The 16,962-nt window shown below is 37.9% G+C and overlaps 1 protein-coding gene across 3 annotated transcripts in view; it reads left to right on the top strand.

Moving 5' to 3' along the window:
* The first annotated feature begins 11,393 nt into the window (after window positions 1-11,393).
* LOC103702932 (protoporphyrinogen oxidase, mitochondrial) overlaps window positions 11,394-16,962 on the top strand; it is a 35,613-nt gene continuing 30,044 nt past the window's right edge. For 2 of the 3 annotated variants that reach the window (XM_008785573.3, XM_008785575.3), the window contains exons 1-4: window positions 11,394-11,595; window positions 15,614-15,653; window positions 16,517-16,652; window positions 16,856-16,921. In XM_008785573.3, coding sequence (XP_008783795.2) covers window positions 11,559-11,595; window positions 15,614-15,653; window positions 16,517-16,652; window positions 16,856-16,921 — 279 coding nt within the window. In that variant the 5' untranslated portion in view covers window positions 11,394-11,558. The remainder of the gene's footprint in view (window positions 11,596-15,613; window positions 15,654-16,516; window positions 16,653-16,855; window positions 16,922-16,962) is intronic. The other variant, XM_008785574.3, reaches the window with a different exon arrangement.

Consider the following 16,962-nt stretch of genomic DNA (forward strand, 5'->3'; position numbering starts at 1 on the left):
ATGGCGACGCCCAGAGCGCTGAGCAGGGGGGAATTGGATTCATGTTGGTTTCGAAGTGCCCTCTGCTTTCCTTTGTATTTTCGGAAAAGCCACTGATGTTCTCTCTCTTGGCCCTTGCTCCTTCGGAGATGACCGTTGGGCCCCACTTGGAAAATGACTAGTTCAAGCTAGCCGTTATTTAACTAAACTTTATGACAGCTAGGGATTTAGAAAACAAACGCACCTAATTTGATACGCTTGTCCTTTTGGAGGCAAAGGTAGCAAGGCACCCTGATTTAAAAACTTCAGAAGTCTGTGTTTCTCTGGAATGTGGTGGATGATTTGGATGTGGCTGGGAGAGTTTCTTGCATTTGTTTAACAATTTTTGAATAAGTTAATTATGACAGATAAGTTTTTAATTGTCGTTTGGTACCTAATCTAATTTTTTATTTGCCTTTGAAAGCAGTGTATATTTGTTTATAATAGATGATTAAGCATGGGTATTTCAATTCTTGTGCATGTTAGATCAGTAACTATTTTTCAAGTAGTGTGTGTAGAGCGAGCCATGTATAAAGTTGTACTTACTTTTTTTTGTAGTTGCATTGTTAATTTGGTTTATATATTGTGTAGTTTAATATTACCAGAAAATTCAATGAAATGAAGCTCAAAAGTGGCAAGCCTAGTATTTCTTTTTTGGAAAAGGGCAGAGTCCAATCTAATTGATTAAGATAATGAACAAAAGAGTAGCAGCCAAGTATCCTGACATGGTTATGAATTGCACACATGGCAACATATATGTCGTTCTTAATTTGATTTTACATTAATTCTTTTTTACCAACAAATGTATTTAGTAAATTTTAATTTTTCAGCTCTAAATTTAGAAGAAAAAAAAAATATAGCTTATAATATTTAGTCCTAACTCAAGACAAATTAAAGCATAAATTTATTGAATTGCTTTTAGAATTTTTGTAATAAAATGTAACAAAACAAAATAACTGGAGTCCTAAACTTAGCACCTATCCAAGCCAATACATGTATTATATATAATCACAGATGTGTCATTTCCAACTTAGACTAACATGATAAATGCACTAGAACTTGTGTCCTATGAGGTTAAGTGATGCTTTGATGCTATCAATATCAATCCTTAAATGCCAACACATCATTGGCATCGAAGTGTTTATAGTGAATAATAGGAAAAATAAGTTTTAGTTCATGCTGACAAATACATATATTCCCTATACCCATGATCATGGGGCAATCCTGTGTCTATACACTGGTTGGCTTGCTTAGTGGAGAGTATAGTATCAAGACGACTGCACTCACCATCACTGCAAGGTCTTAGAACACATACAAAAATTAATAGCTTGGAAACAAATGGAGTCATGAGCATGTGGCCAACACAATTCTACAGACATTGCCAACATCAAAAACATGGTTAGAACAGTGATGTTTGTTCCTTTGAATACTTGGAGAAGTGAAAACCCAAGTGAATACTGGTGTGATGACAAGATTAAACTATGCTCTTTTGTATCCACTCCTTGGAGAGGCAGAGATCATTTCAGAAAGTGGGTGCTTTAAGTGTATAATATATTTTCTTCTGAAATCCACAAGAGGCCAAGGTGTGGAGGCTAATAGTGTCATCCAATGGGAACCATTCATCACATTGTAGATTAGCTATCAAGAGCTCAATTACTAACTAGTTCAAGGTGGGGTCCTTTCTGACTGTCCTTGTCTGCATGTGTTTGTGGGCATGCATATAAATAAGGATGCTGTCAACTGGAGAGAAAAGGATGGGAGAAGACCACGAGCCCTCCACCATTGAAAGCGGTGGACTTTACCTTTGGGAGCGTGGCACAATGAAGGGATTCAGCTTCGTTTTCGAGGCGCATTCATGGCTTTGCCTTTTGAGTCATGGCATTTGGAGCTTTGTTGCCGTGGAGTGGGGGATGGAGTCTTCTTTATTCGTACCAACTAGGGGTGGCAATCGGGTCGGATCAGGCATAAACAGATCGGATCAAATACAGGTCGGATCAGAAAACTATAAATCTGAACCCGACCTGTTTATTAAACGGGTCAGGAATTACAAACCTGAATCTGACCTGTTTATTAAACAGGTAACCCGACCCGACCCGTTTAACCTGTTTAATAAATAGGTAACCTGTTTACCCAACCCGACCCGACCTGTTTAACCTGTTTGCCCAACCTGACCCGTTTAACCTGTTTAGACCTGTTTAATCTGTCCAACCCGACCTGTTTAACCTGCCCAACCCGACCTGTTTAGACCTGTTTAGACCCGTTTAACCTGTTTAGACCTGTTTAACCTGTTTAGACCTGTTTAACCCATTTAACCTGTTTAGACCTGTTTAACCTGCCCAACAGTTAAACGGGTTAAACGGTTTAAACGGGTCAGACATCTAAAACCCGTATCCGACCCAATTAATAAACAGGTTAAACGGGTCGACCTGTTTACGACCCGAACCTGTTTAGGCCAAACCCAAACCTGTTTATGGCGGGTCGAACACGGGTCGGATTGGCGGGTCGGGTCATATTTTGCCACCCCTAGTACCAACCCCGCCATGCAGATCGGAGTAGGTGGGGGGACTCCTTTCGATGTCCCTGAGGTGGGGAAATCGATGGAGGGCTGTGATGTCTAAAGCTCATGAATGTTTATTTGCAGGCTCTTATGTTTTCTTCTTCTTCTTCTTCTTCTTCTTCCCTTTTTTTTTTTTCTTTTTTCTATATTCCTTTTTAAAAAAACTATATTTTGAGGCTCTTCCATAAAAAAAAAAATTGATAACTTCGTAATGGACCAATTCTATTTTTGATAATTGACAATAAATGCCACAAGTTTTACCGATCTCTTCTGACCAAATGATAAAAAAAATTGTTCATATATGCATGACAAGGATCCCGTGATATTATCATTTTTCAACATGAGAGGAAGAGAATACTAGATATGTTTACTAAAGAAATTAGAAGATTACTTTGTTAATATAGAAAAGCAGTTCCAATTGTAATTTATCAATACCATATGGGCAGTTGGAGCAGTGCAGGGATGAGGATTCTATGAGCCTTAATATTAGCACTTGTCTTGGGTATATCAAAGATAAGATGGTAAAAAATAAAAGAATTAAATTCTATAATGCAACCATGGGGAATACATCAGCAACTTACTGCAATGGCAGCTTCCGCAATAAATGATAGACATAAATGTATTGTATAAAGGAGTAGAGATGTGAGGGAAGAGATATTTCAATTTTTCATACAAAAATAGAAAATTTTTGAGTATGACCTTGTAATCAAAGAAAAGTTAATATAAGAAACCATAGATCTTCCATATTTCATGTTATGTATCTACGTTATCGTGAATTTTTGTACATTATATGCTCATTCATACATGCATTTTTTGTCAACTTGTTTTTTTTTGTTGAATCTAAGATAATCAAATTAATTATAATAATATGATAAACTCTTAGATATCCCTAATTTAATATCTTATAAATTTTGATGTAAGCAATAAGTACAAAAAAATAATCGCAAACTGCTTACTATAATGCGTCATTTTCACAAGGCGTAGGTCCATACCCTTTTCTTTTTGGGAAAAAACCCATATCTTTCAAAAGGCATGGATACTGCTGATATGCACATGACATGATAACGAGTACATGGATATGCGTGCCACGATGGATGAAGGTGTATCTTTTTCAACTCTTGCAGTTTAGGGAGAGAATTATCCTCTCGCGAGGTAAGAGTATATGATCAAAGGAGAGTCCCCTCGCATGCCATATTTCTCATCTCATAATTTTTAAAGCACCTTCTCTTTTCTCTAAGAAACCTACTTAAATATAGAAAGCCAAGTTGATTAGCTCCTCCCCTTCTCTCTTTCCACTTCTCTCTCTTTTTCCGACGCACCGGCATACTTCCAACAATATTGAGAACTCCATCAACTAGCCATAACCCATTATTCTAACTCCTTGTCATCATCTCTCTTCTCCATCATTTTTCTTCTCTTCCTACCGATTCTCAAGACCTCAAATCTACTTCAACTCAAGTGTCGCCCCTAATGGCTTTTGTCTCTCATCATCATCATCCTCATCATCGCTGGAGACTTTGAGATGGTACACAAAGTTAGAGATAGAATGGACAAAATAACAAATATATATTTATGAGATCTCGCGTTTATATCAATATACTAAGAAAGCTTAGTTATGTATTAGTTGGATTTGTACTGTATATTAGAAAAATAATAATTTAAATAGTGTATTATCTTTATTTGAGATGTGTATTAATAAAATAGGTATCAACAATATGGTATGTACGTATCAATAAATTATTAGGTCGCCATTGGATCGATCACCGATTAGGACATCAATGCTAGAGCATCCTTACTTTGGCAGAGCCTAAGCATCATGCTCTCCCTCTAATCCACTAGCTTGCATGTTGATGCAAATGAAAGGGTAGAGATTCCTTCATATTTTTGTCGGGCAAGCCCGGAGGTGGATTTGATTGGATTGGATTGTCTGTGTTAAATCTCGCTATGATCACTACTTTTAAAGAGGAGTTGTTGGATTAAAAGGGAAGGGCATTAGATTTCGCAAGAACCTAGTCTGATGGTGGCGACAATGGTGCTAGAAGAGAAGGAGAAGGATATGAGTATTTGGATGGTGGGGGTAGTGAAGGCGAGAAAGATCGGAGGATGGAGCAGCGGTGACATGGATGCCCTTTTTCTTGCCCTGCTTCTTTATTTATTTTTTTCCTCTTCGTTCAGTTTTATAATGATGACTGAATAGCAAAGGTTTTTATCCTGACATTTGAGAGGCTTGAACAGAAATATATGATGTATCATCCACTTTTTATTTTGTACTGTTATTGCTGCTCATTAATTAGCAAATTATAAATGCTAACTTGAAGAATACAGATGGGTGGATGGTGACCTCCACTTGGCCCCTTGCTAAAATAAAAATCTCGAGACAATGGAGGACAACAGGAGGTGGGGACCTTGCATCCATTGGATAATGCAAGTTTGAATTTGAAGTGCCATCATAAATATGGAGCATTTTTTGCTTGGATAATTCAAAGAGAAATCCCACGCATGCATTCTCCTATTTCTTCTTTTGCTTTTGAATTGTAGGATCATTGACCTGATATTGGACAAAAAAAAAACGACTGAAATTTCACTATGCTTCCAAAATGCAAGAAAGCGGCCCCCAAAATAAAAACCATTTATGTTTTAAAAGAAAGGCATCCAGCTAGCCTATGCTAACTTATTTTTATAACCAAACTTGCATTTAAATAAAAGCCATAATAATTAAATTAATCTATGGAAAAGTCATCCTAACACAAGGACACTTCGTGAGTAAACTAAACCTATGAATTTAATCATATAATTAAAATCCAGTGGGTAGGTAAGGAAAACAAGTCCTAAGTTGAGGCTTTACTTTACCAAACCAGATGCCATGGGCTAAGACTCGAGACAAACTCTAAACAAGCAAAGCCAAGCAGTCCCTAATATTCAAATGGATGATTCCCTTTATGGAGTTCCCAAAGTCCTATCTTGGACTCCTTAACTTTGTGTCCTGCCAAAGAGAAAGAGAGATAACCAGATTCAGGTTCATGGATGCATATGCCATCTTTTATTTCCTCCAATATCTACATTGTTTCATGGTGAACCAGCCAAAATGGAAATATAAAAACATGATGGTGTAGTTAAATAACTACATATTGGACCATTTTATGAGAGTATCCAGGGAACATGGGGAAGGTGAAAGGTTTATCCAACACTGCAGGATTGAACGTATCCTTATATCCAAGTTAAAAAAAAATAGCAACCGAGGCACATGATAAGCTGGATTTAAGTTATTTAATCTTAAACTTTTGGCTTCAAGTGGGGAAATGAGCTGGAATTGTACAGATTTCTAGAGCCAAGACAGGTCTGCAATCTGTGAGGTCTAATTGGTGGTGGGACTTGATGTTAGGCTGGAAATTTATATGAATTTTTGATGAAAAAGACTGTCAGGTGTGGGTCATGCCACATGATTGCTTCATCTCCTTGCCTTTTTAACTTGACACTGCTTTGCCAACTCATGATAGGCTCCACCAGGAGTTACAAAGTTTGGGACATGATCCAACTCTCAGGGCAATGCAGCTTGTTTTGGAGAAAATGTTCCATTTGATCTTTGGCAGTGCAAGATTTGACCCTTCTTTAACTTTTAGGGGAATCTATTGTGCCCTTTTCTTTATTCTTCCTAAATTATGAATAATAATTTTTTTTTGGGTACAACGCCGCCTCATGTACAATGGGTGTGGGGTAGCCAACAAAATCAGAAAAAAAGAGTTGGCAAAAAGAAGAAGGAACAGACATTTGATTCTCCGAGATGGACTTCTGGAGTGATAAGAAGGCAACTCAGTCAGCTGCACTGTTCGCCTTCAAGTAGACATGAGTAGTCCGGAAGGAATTAAACTCTTCCAATAGTCTGCACATGTCGTGGAACAGTGACATCTCGCCAGCAATGCAGCATTGATTTCGAATCCACTCAAGCACCGTAGCTGAGTCCCTTTCGAAGAGGATGCGGTTCGTACCCAGAACAAGTCTCACGTAAGTGATGCCCTCCATGGAGCTCTAAGTTCGGCACTGATAATAGAAGCATCGAAGATCCGCTAGCCTCTGGCCGCCACTAGTTTAGCGTCGTGGTCTCTGATGACAATGATCATTTTATTTGTCAACAAGTGCAGCTGATTTTTACATTTCCTGGGTGTTGCTTGTAATCCTTCCGATATGATTCATAATAAAATCAAATTAAATATGCCCCTGAATGATGGATCTGCTCTGCCTCAAAAAAAACTTCTAGGACTGCAGGTGGACTCAGCTTGCATCAGGCCCCACCAACCAGTACCAACAATGAGTGGCTGACCCACATTGTTGATGTTAAGGATAAGCACCGAGTCTGCCCGCAAGGCAACAAGATGTTGGGAATATACTTTCCCACAAATTTTAAATCTATAATACTCTACTTCAACAAATAATAGGCAGAAATAGGCTTACAGAAAATAAATAAAGAAAGTGAAAAAATGGAACCCGAGATGCTGAGGCGTGGTATGTTGGTCACTTTTCTTGAAGTAGATTTCGCCGCCTTACAGTGCACTAGGCTTGGATGGCGTTCTACTCCTGAGATACAACAACCTCTCGCACTGTTCCTTCTGCCTCAATGATTTGCACGAATCAAAGAAGCTTTCGAACCCAGAATCAGTATGCAGCAAGCCCGTTGATTGAAAGAAAAATAGCAAACAGGGAGAATAGTAGTTTTCTGCTTTCAAACTATATATGTCTCCTGTCTAATCCGAAGAGGTCTATTTATAGACTTCTTCGGGACAGACGCGACCCAAAACCGATCCAACGGTCAAAACCGGTAAGAAAGTTTGAAAAAACACTGAGAGTATGGCCAGCGGATGCGAGGTCGGTTGCGAAGAGGTGCTATCGAGGAAGCGACGTGGCTCCTCGTGCTAAGGGTGCGAAGCACGACGTGGCTCCTCGTGCTAAGGGTGCGAAGCACGACTCATGCGCCTCTTGGCTCATCGCACCTGTTGTCCGACCTCGGCTCCTCTGGGCTCATTGCACCTGTGGTCCGACCTCAGCCTCGGCACCTCGGACGAGCATAGGCACAAGGAACCTCGGACGAGCAGGGCCTCAGTCTCTTGGACGACCTCAGCTCTGGGTCGCACAGGTGCAAGGAACCTCGGACGAGCAGAGGCACGAGCGCAAGGAAACTCGGACGAGCAGGGCACATGCGCAAAGAACCTCTGGTCGCACAGGCACAAGGAACCTTGGACGAGCAGGGCCTGTGAGGCGCAAGTAACCTCGGACGAGCAGGGCCGAGCGAGCACAGGCTCGAGCGCAAAGACCGTCGGGTCGGACGAGCACAGGCACAGAACCGAGCCTTCACGTAAATAAATCCTCCATATGAGAGATTTAAAAAAGGAGGGAATAGAGATTCAAACCACCTACCTCAAGCACCTCAAGCGGGCACACCAACCATCCACACCACACTCCCTTCTTAACATATATATACATAATATATATGTTTTAAGTATGAAAACTTTTAATTATTATTTAATAAAAAATCTAACACAAGAATCCAGGAACATAGCAACAATATGTTTTGATTTCTTTTTTTTTTCCAAACACTTCATGATATTTAATCCAATGGATGAAGTATTCCATGAGTTGTTCTCATATTATCTCTCAATCTATACAATTGTTTATGAATTTTATGAATCATGGATTATCTATGATTTAGTTGGAACTTTCTGTAAGTCTGAACGTGTTTATATGTTACTTGTAGTTATAATTTGCTGCTAATGTGTACTATGTTGCACCTTCCTTGTTTTAGGGGAATCTACTTGGTCCGATTGAGGATTACGAAGTAGGTGCTCACAAATGGAAGTTGAGCACAAATTGAGTGCGATGCTTGTTGCTTTCTCTGCCTCTCTTCTTCTTTTTTTTTTCTTTTTTTTTTCGCTAAAAGAAAGGAGAAGAGGGGAGGAAGGGACGAGCCCACCCCGGTGTAGCAGCCCCCACCCCGCTAGGAGAATGTTCGATGTGAGCAGAAATGACCGTATGTTGGGCACCTCGGCCGGTTTTATTCATACCCTCTCCATCCATGGGTCCGGTTCGGATACCCTTCTGAGCTTCGGCACAAAACTCCGTGTGAGTACGTCATACCTGGCACCTCCGAGGTTATTAGCGGACCAGTAGCCCTTCCAAATTATGTGTCCGAGCAGAAAGCATCCGATCTCTACAATTTAATCAACGCCTGTGCGTTTCGAACTTGGAAGCACTTGGTTGAAAGTAAGGCCCCATTCCACTGAGTTACTACCTCAGTGGCTCCTTTTCTATATTCAAAAGATAAAAACAATCAACGTAGCCTTTGGAATTATAAACTTATATACTTTGAACTCTAGAGATATTGCAAGATAACAAACTTCGTTTTAAATTTTAAATATTTTTATTTTTATTTTTATTCTTTGATAAAACAAAACCAGTTGCCTCTGATGCATTCTTTTCTTCACCCACTAAAACTTGGCACATTAGAATATTGATATATTATTGAGCTACTAAATAGTAGAGAATGTCCACCATTTCCCTTTTATTTCACCTTTCTTTTTCTTTTTGGTTCCAAGCAAACCACTGATCTAGACTGAATTGCACTTAGATTGAAATAGTTTGATGGTATGCCAAATAATTATCTCCACCAAACCTCATGTATTGAATCAACTTAAATATATTTTGCATATTGTCACATAGTTGTAAATATCTCATTGTTCATGTTTTACATCTCTGTCTCTGATGAAGCATAGAAGTGATAATAACTTTACGTTTTGAACTATTCCTGACCATTAGATTTAATTGATAGCATCATAACCATTCAACTATATCTTGAGCTTATTCAGTGTAGAAAGGAGTTTCAGCTCCTTTAGGCTCACAGACCTAATCCTGATGAACAAAGTTTGGAATTTGGATTGCTGACTCTTTTAGTCTCTAAAACCTAAACCCCAAACAAAGTTTGGAGGTCTACGATATAGGCCACATTACGTCGAAAACATCAAATTGATCTTATTAGGTTTAATCTGCCTGTCCAAGTTCTTCGAGCTTTATTATACCAAAGTTGCGCAACATGTGAGAATTCATATTCAACAGTTAGATTTGGAACAGGACTTCTTCATTCAACACCAGATTTGGAATAGAAATTCTTAATTCGACATCGAACCACCATGTAATCCGTCCTGCACTTTGATGCCAAGCTTGTGATGGAACTCTCCCTGAGTCTCTTGTCTTCTAAATATTATATTTATTTCATTTCTTCTCAGCTTTTAGATTTGAGAGCAATCAAATTAAGCCACTCTTTGGCCGAAAACCTCTCTATCTCTTTGCCTTTTCTCATTTCCAGGCCTCTTCATTTCTTATGGATTCAAGTGGCATCTACCAAATGCGGTGGTTGACAGGGGCCAATGTCATTGGTAATAGTAACCTTTGAACTGGATGAAGAGTTTTCTGATGTGCTCTCAATGGGCTCAATTGGGCTTCAAGTTTTTAAATATAAAGTACTAAGATTATACATTTACGCTTCAACTAACTTTATAATTGACTAAACTTCTAGTCTGATCGAGTCAGTCCTGGGCAAGTTGCTCATACTCAGACCAAAATTACTTCAAGGATTAAAAATTTCACTTGTTTTGACTACAACATCTACATCTCAAATTGGGTCCTAGTGAGGACCAAATCTAAATTGGTAGTAGAGCAAACTAAAATCTAGTTGTTTTTTTTTTTTTCAATTTTTCTTATCATTGATGCTTATTTGTAATGTCTAATTTGTCATACTTCCTTCTTCTTATCTCACTTTTTTGTGGCAGTGGATCATTTCTAAGCAGTGCTAAACTATCAACTTATTGTTTATTGGAGTAGGAAATGATGTTGAGGAAACATGGAATATAGGTATTTAAGCCTCAAAGTAACACTGAACCACATAGATGAATGGTGTTGCATATAGAATGAAGGCAAATTAGGCATCTAGGGCTTTTTGGGTATCCATAGTAGCAACCTTAGTTCTACCTTGGTATCATTCGTCTATCATAATTCCGAATGCCATGCGTGTCCTATCCTAGTTTATAGGCTCCGCCTACAAAGACACCTATCCTTGGAATGATAATATTCTCCAACTCATTTGACTAAACCTTCATGATCTTACAAAAAAAAAATGTTGATTCAGGACAAGAACCCCATGTCTGAAATTTGATTTCATAATTTTTTTTATATATATCAGAACTTGAATACAAAAACATGTTCAGAAACTCAAAATAATAATTTTTAATTAATTTTTTATTAAATAAATATTACAGCTAAAAGTATAATTTAAGAAAATAACAGTACCAATGGTATATAAGTTTGTCAAGTCTATACTTTATTTTCTGTCAAAGAAAAGATAAAAGAACACCTTCCATTTTATACATGATAATTATCTTTTCATTTTATTAAAAAAATAAAAAACTTCACAATAAGATATGCCATCTTGATATCGGGTTCCATGCCGGCGCCACTATATTATATCGGCACGCTTAGAGCCGATCTGGTATACTGAATATTGATACATCTTTTATATCATATATCGATACGGTATATTTATATTTATATTATCTGATGCGGTTTGGTACATTACACTGCTCTTGAGATTATTGATCTACATTTTTAAATCTCAAGCTACTAGCTAATCTGGGCGAACCCCCACCCCGTTCTTCTCCTTCCGCCCGCCCAAACCCGATCTTCGTTTTGCCCAACCCGGTTTGTGGGGTCCATTGTACATCCCAACTCATTGCACATGCCCCTCAAGCTGCTTGCTGTTTGAGACCAGACAGCCACACCAGGCGGGCACCTGGATTCTTCCTCGATATATCCGAATTCCAAACTCCAGAGGCAGAGCTGTCGAAATCTTCTTCATCTGCTGCGGACGAACGCAGCTCTTGCTCTGCCCCGGCCTCACCAAACAAGCGGCCTCGTCAAGTCCGCCGCCGCCGCCGCCGCCGCCATGGCCTCGCCGGCTAAAGAAGGCAAGATAACAACAAGTGATCTTCTCCCTACTTCTCTCGCTCGTTTCCAAAATTCTATTCTTTTATTTCTTTAGCATAATCTCTCTCAGTCTTGAAACAAAAGAGAGACCTTTCAATTTTGCCCTAATTTGATGCCCTATTCTTCCCAAGAAAAAAAGAAGATTGAATTCTAACGCTCACTTTTCCCCTAAATCACTGCAAACTATTCTACGTTTGACTCTTATACTTCAATTAGAGTAGTAGTCAAGGCTTGGGCCGTGGAAGGGATTTGTTGCATCAGAATCCTAAAGAGTCGAAAGTTAGCCATGTAGAATAAATAGGAATTAATCAGTCATCGATTGCGAAGAAGCAAAATATCCTCTTGTTAGGATATGGAGAGTTGATGTTTGATAACGGCATTGACAATTTTCGATGATTATTGTGATGAATCCATGAAAATCTGTGACCAATGACTGGATGTGCATTTTGAATTTCAAATTTTTGTTTCTCTCGAAAAAAGAATCTGCATAAACCGATTTGTAGAACAGTGGTTGTTGCAGCCTCTCTTATTCTTGCTGAATGGGTTCTTGTGAAGGATATTTTGGACTTATGGTATTGTTCGGGTTAAAACAAAGACATCAAACTTTTTAACCAATGAGGTTTTCAGAACCACTTATTTTAGGGGAGAAAATGAGGGATTTGAAGGCCAGAGAGGGAAATCTACAAAGGAAGATCTATGTTTCTTTTTTTTTTTTTTTGCTGAAAAAAAAAGGGGAAGGGGGGAGGAAGGGACAAGCCCCCCCCGCGTAGCAGCCCTGACCACTGGGCCCCCACCCCGCCAGGAGAATGTTCGATGCGGGTAGACCGAGTCGTGTGTTGGGCACCCCGACCTATTTTACTCATACCCTCCCCACCCGTGGGCCGGCTTAGTTACCCGATCCAACCCTTCGTGTGAGTACGTCACACCTGGCACCACCCAGGTTACCAGCCGACCAGTAGCGCTTCCAGACCCCGTGTCCAGGCGTGGGGCATCCGGTCCCCGAATTTAATCGACGCCCTCGCGTTTCGAACCTGGAACCACTTGGTTGGAAGAAAACGCCCCGTTCCAACTGGGCTACCACCTTGGTGGCTCTATGTTACTTATTTGCACCGGGTAGATGATACCTTTATGTTTTATAAAATTGACTTTTCTGAGCTTGGTAAATTTTATTTTATCATCACTGGCTTTGAGGTGGTGACAAGATTGAGAATGAGTTTTAATCAAATCGATAGCATTGATATTTACTTGGATGATTGAGACTCGGGAAAGGTGCTAATCTATCAAGGTTTTACGTTGAAAAGTTACATCACAGGTACTGAGGCGTCCTTTTAACTATATAAAACTCCAAATATGTGGGCTTAAGTTTTAATGTGTTAGTGAGCTGCTAGGCGAGTTTGTATCTTTTGATAGGAATTGTTTTTGTCAACTATATGCTTTTGAATTTGCAACTCTTTGATCTTTTAAGTCCTATTTGTGGATCTGAAATCGTGTTAAGAGAGACTCTTGTTGGAGAGAAAGAGAGTCTACATGGTTTTGGAGATTTATCAAACGAATTTGATTCAACTTTTCTATCCAGGGAGTGGGGTGGAATTGTGCTTATAAGATTGAAGAACATAAATTTGGTTCAGTTTATTAGCGCTGTGATAGAGGATTAATCCTTGAAGTATCTGGAAATTTACGATTGTTAGGTCTTATCAAGAAAGGGTAAATTAAATGAAAGAGGTGAGTGGATTGTGCTATGCATTCAAAAGAATGTCTTTTTTTCCTCTTTCTTTTTCCAGAGGGGGGTTGAGGTTCATTTCATGATTTCTAAAGCAATCTTTTCTTTTAAGGAAGGTTAATAAAGAGGTAATTTGTGATATGTACTTCTGGCGGTAAGGTCTTGATTTTGAAGAATGGAGACAAGGGACCTTTCATCTTTTAGGGGGTTGGCACTGTAAATGGAATAATATAGTTTGAATCTATAAGCTTTTTATGAAGCCTTTGTATGGATAATTGTGGGGGAAAGAAAATGAATGCTCCAATGCTGTGCTGAATGTCAAACTATTGGCTGTTTACTTCCTTACAGCGGCATATTGAAGATGGTGCAACAAAGGACATTAGCATTTTCCTTGGTCTTTCACCATGCATAAAGCAACCAAGATAGTTTTGCCTTTGTGTTCAAGAAGCTTGTTTTTATTTTAATTCATTTTTATTTTTAAATGACAAGCAAATATATATGGCTCATATATTTTGTCCTGCTGAACCTTACCTTTTAGTTGAGGTGTTGGCAGTGCCTCCATCTGTTAGTATTATTTTCTTGATCATTATTATTTTGGTCACCTTAGAAAAGATACATTCATGCTAGCTTAAATCTTCTTTTGTTCTTGACTTCGATGCAAACGGCGAGATAGTGGATACTTTTCTGCCCCCTTCTCTCTCTCTCTCTCTATCTCTCTCTGTGCTTGGATAACTATGTTGTGTTAAGTTCAAAGAGTTACACCTACACAGAGGAGATTACGCTATTATTGAGAGGTATGTGTAGGATTTCATTAGAGGATATATAGTTCAGTTTGGAGAAATTTTGAAAAACACCACATTGGGAAAAGTTGGGATGAAAAAACATAGAAGAGAATTCGGTTTTTAGTCAGCATACACTTGGGAAAGTCAACTGACAGTTATGTAGAGATGTGTAGTGAGATGTAGATGCATTTAAAGATTGTAGGCATACATATATTATAAAAAGGTCTAGCTTTCTTGGTATTGAGAGAAGATACTTCATGCAGTCAAAAGGAGACACAACAGAGAGATTTTTTGCAAGGAAAAGGGAATAAAGGATCAAGTAGGGAATGTATGAGGTTTCAATAAACAAGGGTGCTGTCCAATTGAAGTATATGTGTTTTAATGAACTTTAAGAGAGATTGCAACACACCCTGGTTTTACATGTATTCCACTAGAACTTTAAGAGAGATTGCAACACACCCTGGTTTTTTGGAATAAGGTTTACGGAAAAAAAGCTGATATGGGAAGAAGAGCATTTTTCTGACAATGTAGACTATAAAGGTAGAGTAATTTTCTGACCATGTAGACTACATTTTCTTTTCTAAGAGAACAGTCAATGACATTTTGAGAAGGGATCAGGAAATGATGAATGTTAGATACAGGATGCGCGAGAACCCTCAACAACTGAATAACTATTTTAGAGTCTAATGACTATAAACTTTTAACACCAAGAAAGTTATTTAAATTGGCCAGTGGATTTGATATGTACATGAAGCAATGACATATTATGCAAGTGGATGGGAAGAATTTTGGTCATCACTTTTCTTGATTGTATCTTGTTAGTCACAACACACACACACACACACACACACACACACACACACATATATATATATATGATAAGAATAAAATAAAACTTAGTAAAATGGCATTGGTTAGTTTATATTATTCCGATGATCAGAGATTCAGAACTCAGAAGGCTTTTGTTTCTTAAAGTAACTAATAGCATAGAGTTTTGTGAGAGAAGGGTTTATTTCATGCCTCACTGATTTAGTACTTTAGTAGGAGAATTTGAATCCAGTTTGATATTACTGTACCTAGTAGATATTTCTTGGCCTTTCTAAAATCCAAAGAATTTCTGTTCTTATTGATGATTATTGAAGTCAGTTCAAATATCAATATGGATTTCAGTCAGGAGTTTTGGAAACTCAACTACAGAAGTTTTCAACCAAATTCCTGATGCACTGTGTTGATCCATAAATTTTGAAAATTCAGGGAGTTATAATTATTGGCAACTAACCACAATCAAGAAAAGGTCTTTCTCTTTGTTTCCTCTTTTTGTTAATGCTCTTCTGTTTTGATAATGCTCTAATAGAATAGCGCATAATGCTGTACTTTTTTTATTAATTCATAGTTGCATGAATTATGCTATCTTCTGTTTCCTACTTTATGTCTAGTTTTGTCTATTATTAAGGCCAGTTATATTTTTTCGACTTTTGTAAATGACTTATCTCAAGACAATTGATTTCTCAGGTTCCACGAAGTCAGTAGCGGTTGTTGGTGGTGGAGTTAGGTATGTTGTTTTAACTTGAATCTCATTAATCATTGGTTTTGATGGTAGTTTGTCATGCTTCTTTTTGAATCCTGTCATAGATTTATTAGAGTGCACAATGTAACAACATGAATATATCGATTTGCTGACAGTTTGATGCCAATCCATCTGTCTATTTGTATATTTGATTCTCAAGAGTTTTGTTTGATGATTCAAATTTACTCTTGAAATTTTCTTCAAATTATTTTCCCAAATTTTAACATTCCTTATTGAGAGATATCCTTTTATTACTCTTGGCAAGTATCTTGTAGAATGCATATGTCTGTAATGTGCTACATTAGAGCATTTTATTTGTTTGCTTCTTGTATAATTTTGAACTCTCCTCACACACAAATGAGCAATGACCCCTTTTTGCCCGATTAGACAGATTTTGTCAATGACTGTCACTTATGTTTAATCAGACAAGTTGGAGGGGATGATACTAATTTCATGTGGCAATCTTAATTTGATTCTTTTTTTAGTTTATCTATTTGATTTGTAATCTGTGAGACCATTTTTGAAAAAAAAAGAAAAATCAGTGATATTTTAATCAATCTACTTTTGTATTAATGTTGTTTCATGGATTTATCGCTGTTTCTTGCTCATAAATTACTGTGAGCTTTCATATCTAATTGTGGGATTCTTATCTTCAACACATGGATTGGTGTACTTAGTAAGTTTTTTAATCTGATGGTTGTTTATTTAATTGTTTGACTTATATACTTGTGGTCTATGGAAGCTTGTTGTAAGGCATTATCATAAATATTTTTTATACTTTATCATTTACTTGTTGAATACTCTCTTGGTAAGAGTATTAATGTCGAGGATTTTGAGATGGTTTTCAGTGGGCTAGCTGCTGCCTATAAACTTAAATCAAATGGTTTGAGTGTCACCCTCTTTGAAGCTGAAGAAAGAGCTGGAGGCAAAATCAAAAGCAATTCAGAGGATGGTTTTATATGGGATGAAGGGGCAAATACAATGGTGAGTTAAGAACAACTCATGACTTACTCTTGAGCATGAAATCATAATATCTTTTTGCAGATTTATTTGGAGATCATACACAAACTAGATTAAATGTTTATTTGCTGAGGTAAAGAATGTCTGATAAGTGCTTGATGAGCATTTATTATCTGGGCATCATAACATTGGGGTCTTCTTGACTGAAGATGTCTTACTATGTGCAGACAGAGAGTGAGAAGGATGTCGGAAGATTGATTGATGACCTAGGTCTGCAAGAGAAGAAACAATATGTACGTGATTATTTCTACTTGTACATCATGAGAATCATTCT

The sequence above is a fragment of the Phoenix dactylifera genome, chromosome 14, assembly GCF_009389715.1.
Source record: "Phoenix dactylifera cultivar Barhee BC4 chromosome 14, palm_55x_up_171113_PBpolish2nd_filt_p, whole genome shotgun sequence".
NCBI lineage: Eukaryota > Viridiplantae > Streptophyta > Magnoliopsida > Arecales > Arecaceae > Phoenix > Phoenix dactylifera.